Source organism: Rhinopithecus bieti, unplaced genomic scaffold, assembly GCF_001698545.2.
Source record: "Rhinopithecus bieti isolate Rb0 unplaced genomic scaffold, ASM169854v2 scaffold_80432, whole genome shotgun sequence".
NCBI lineage: Eukaryota > Metazoa > Chordata > Mammalia > Primates > Cercopithecidae > Rhinopithecus > Rhinopithecus bieti.
This window is the reverse complement of record NW_016829379.1, coordinates 1-2,110: the sequence shown is the minus strand read 5'-3', so window position 1 is coordinate 2,110 and position 2,110 is coordinate 1. Positions and strand designations below refer to the sequence as shown.

The 2,110-nt window shown below is 55.3% G+C and overlaps 1 protein-coding gene across 5 annotated transcripts in view; it reads left to right on the top strand.

Annotated features, from left to right (window-relative positions):
* LOC108523959 (uncharacterized) overlaps positions 1-2,093 on the top strand; it is a 7,593-nt gene extending 5,500 nt beyond the window's left edge. For 2 of the 5 annotated variants that reach the window (XM_017864728.1, XM_017864724.1), the window contains exons 3-4: positions 300-479; positions 880-2,093. In XM_017864728.1, coding sequence (XP_017720217.1) covers positions 1,378-2,040 — 663 coding nt within the window. In that variant the 5' untranslated portion in view covers positions 300-479; positions 880-1,377 and the 3' untranslated portion in view covers positions 2,041-2,093. Of the gene's footprint in view, positions 1-48; positions 480-879 lie in introns of those variants that run through there. The other 3 variants (XM_017864726.1, XM_017864725.1, XM_017864727.1) reach the window with 2 other exon arrangements.
* Positions 2,094-2,110: the final 17 nt, after the last annotated feature.

Here is a 2,110-nt window from a genome sequence, read left to right as displayed (position 1 = left end):
TTTTTTTTTTTTTTTTTTTTTTTTTTTGTTGTTGTTGTTGTTGTAGAGACAGGGTCTCGCCAAGTTTCCCAAGCTGGTCTGGAACTTTGACTTCAAGCAATCCACCCGCCTCCGCCTCCCAAAGTGCTGGGATTAACAGCTGTGAGCCACAGTGCCCAGCCAGAGGAAGCGTATTTCTTTACCGTATCCTTAATTATCCTTTAACTCTCACCTGAGGGTAGACAATGATTTAAGTACAGGGAATGATTAAATGTTAAAACTTAGCATTTTAGAATGTTATCTTGTATTGATGAATTCAGCTTATGCTGGTCTCGCAAACAAATACGAAGACTGACAGATTCCTGAGTGCAGGCCTTCACAGTGCCAGGACCACAAGATGTAATGAATTCTATTCCTGACTGGATATAAAAAAATGCCACAAAATTTTCCTTTGAGATTCAGCCGGGGAGACCTCCTGGAGTTTAGAGGTGCCCAGACTGGTGAGTGAAAGGAGTGTGATCCGGGGGGTGGGGGCAGTCAGAGGACCTAGATGTCTGACACCAACATCCCCAGGTTCCAGTCTCTGCTCAGTCACTACTGGGCCTGAGAAGCTGGGTGCAGAGATGGTGGGTGACCCACCCACCTCTGAAGGTCACTACTTTTTGAAGTCAGAATACCGCCCATGCACTGTGGGCCTAAGCAGGTTATGAGGGTCTCCGCAGAGACCCAGAGGCATGCTCTAGAAATTGCTGTGACTCTGGAGCAGAAACATGTGGCAGTCCCCAGCAGGGCTCACCTACACTGCTCTCCTCACTTAACACGCCTCAGGAAAGGCAAAATGGCAGCTTTACAAAACGAAGTTTTATTCCATTTTCCCTTCTCCCCTCTTAATTCTCACAGATCTCTGCAGTGACTGCTTTTAACCTGTCAACTGTGAGGAAACAAACAGAAAACCAAAGCCCTGGCTTCTTTGAGGTGGAAATAAATGACCGAGAAGGTGTTACCTAAGACCTCTACGGCCATTTGTATCTGGCCCTGTGTAGAGTGGGCTCTGCAAGACCCTGCCTCACTTTCCCACTAAGAGGCCTTGGACTTCCCAGCTCCCAGAGACTATAGAGATCGCCTCTGAAGCCTCCTGTCACGATTTCCTAAGGTGAGGAACTTCATTTGCCCAACGGAGGCCCACGTTCTGCCTGTTTGATCTACCGGCTTCCCAAGGATCTGAACTCGGGGACCAGCGTCTGCCCACATGTCCGACGAAAACAATGTAAAGGAACTACTGAGTCTGGACAGAAAATCCCGACATACCATGCAGCTTCTAAGAGGACCGAGTGCCCTCACTGGAAACAAAATTCCGCCCACACCCCGTGCCCCCGGGAATTTTGGCTTAGGGGCAGGATGTGGGGGTTAACACTGTGCTGGTGGAGGTGGCGCGGGCCCAACCGGCAGCCCCAGCGCAGTTCTCCCCACGTTTGCCCGGAGAACCCCGGCGAGGCCCAGGTGGTCATTTCCCTCCCTAGCCGGAGGGCCGCGCCGGGTGAGACCGGTTTGGGCGCGAAGCACGGGCGTGTGGCCCTCCACTTCCGTAAAGGCCAGGCGCTCTCAGGACCGCGAGCCCTGAGCGTCCGCCTGGTGACCCCTGGCCTCGGGACCGAGGCCCCGTCCCTCCTGCCCCGCCTCCCCCCGCCACGCAGGGCCCCGGTCACGCGCGGGAAGAGCCGGACCGCCAAAGCCCCCAAGCCGGCGCCCAGGAAAGCGGCCGCAGCCCGGCCAGTCCGGATAGGCCAACTGGCCGAAGTCGGCAGAGCTCAAGATGGCACCGCAGCAGGGGACCTGACTTGTCAACCGACCCGGTGTTTTGTTGGGGGCGTGACCGGAAGTGCCTTCCCCGCTCTACTGCCCCAGGAGGACGGAGGGCAAGCGGTACAGCTTCTTCCAGGTGCTGATGTGGGTGGCTCTGAAAAGAGCCTTTTGGATACGATGGAACCTCCGACCGAACGCGCACTTCTTAAGCCCGCTCACCACGGATGCGGCGGGCCAGCTGGATGTCCTTGGGCATAATGGTCACGCGCTTGGCGTGGATGGCGCACAGGTTCGTGTCTTCGAACAGCCCCACCAGGTAGGCCTCGCT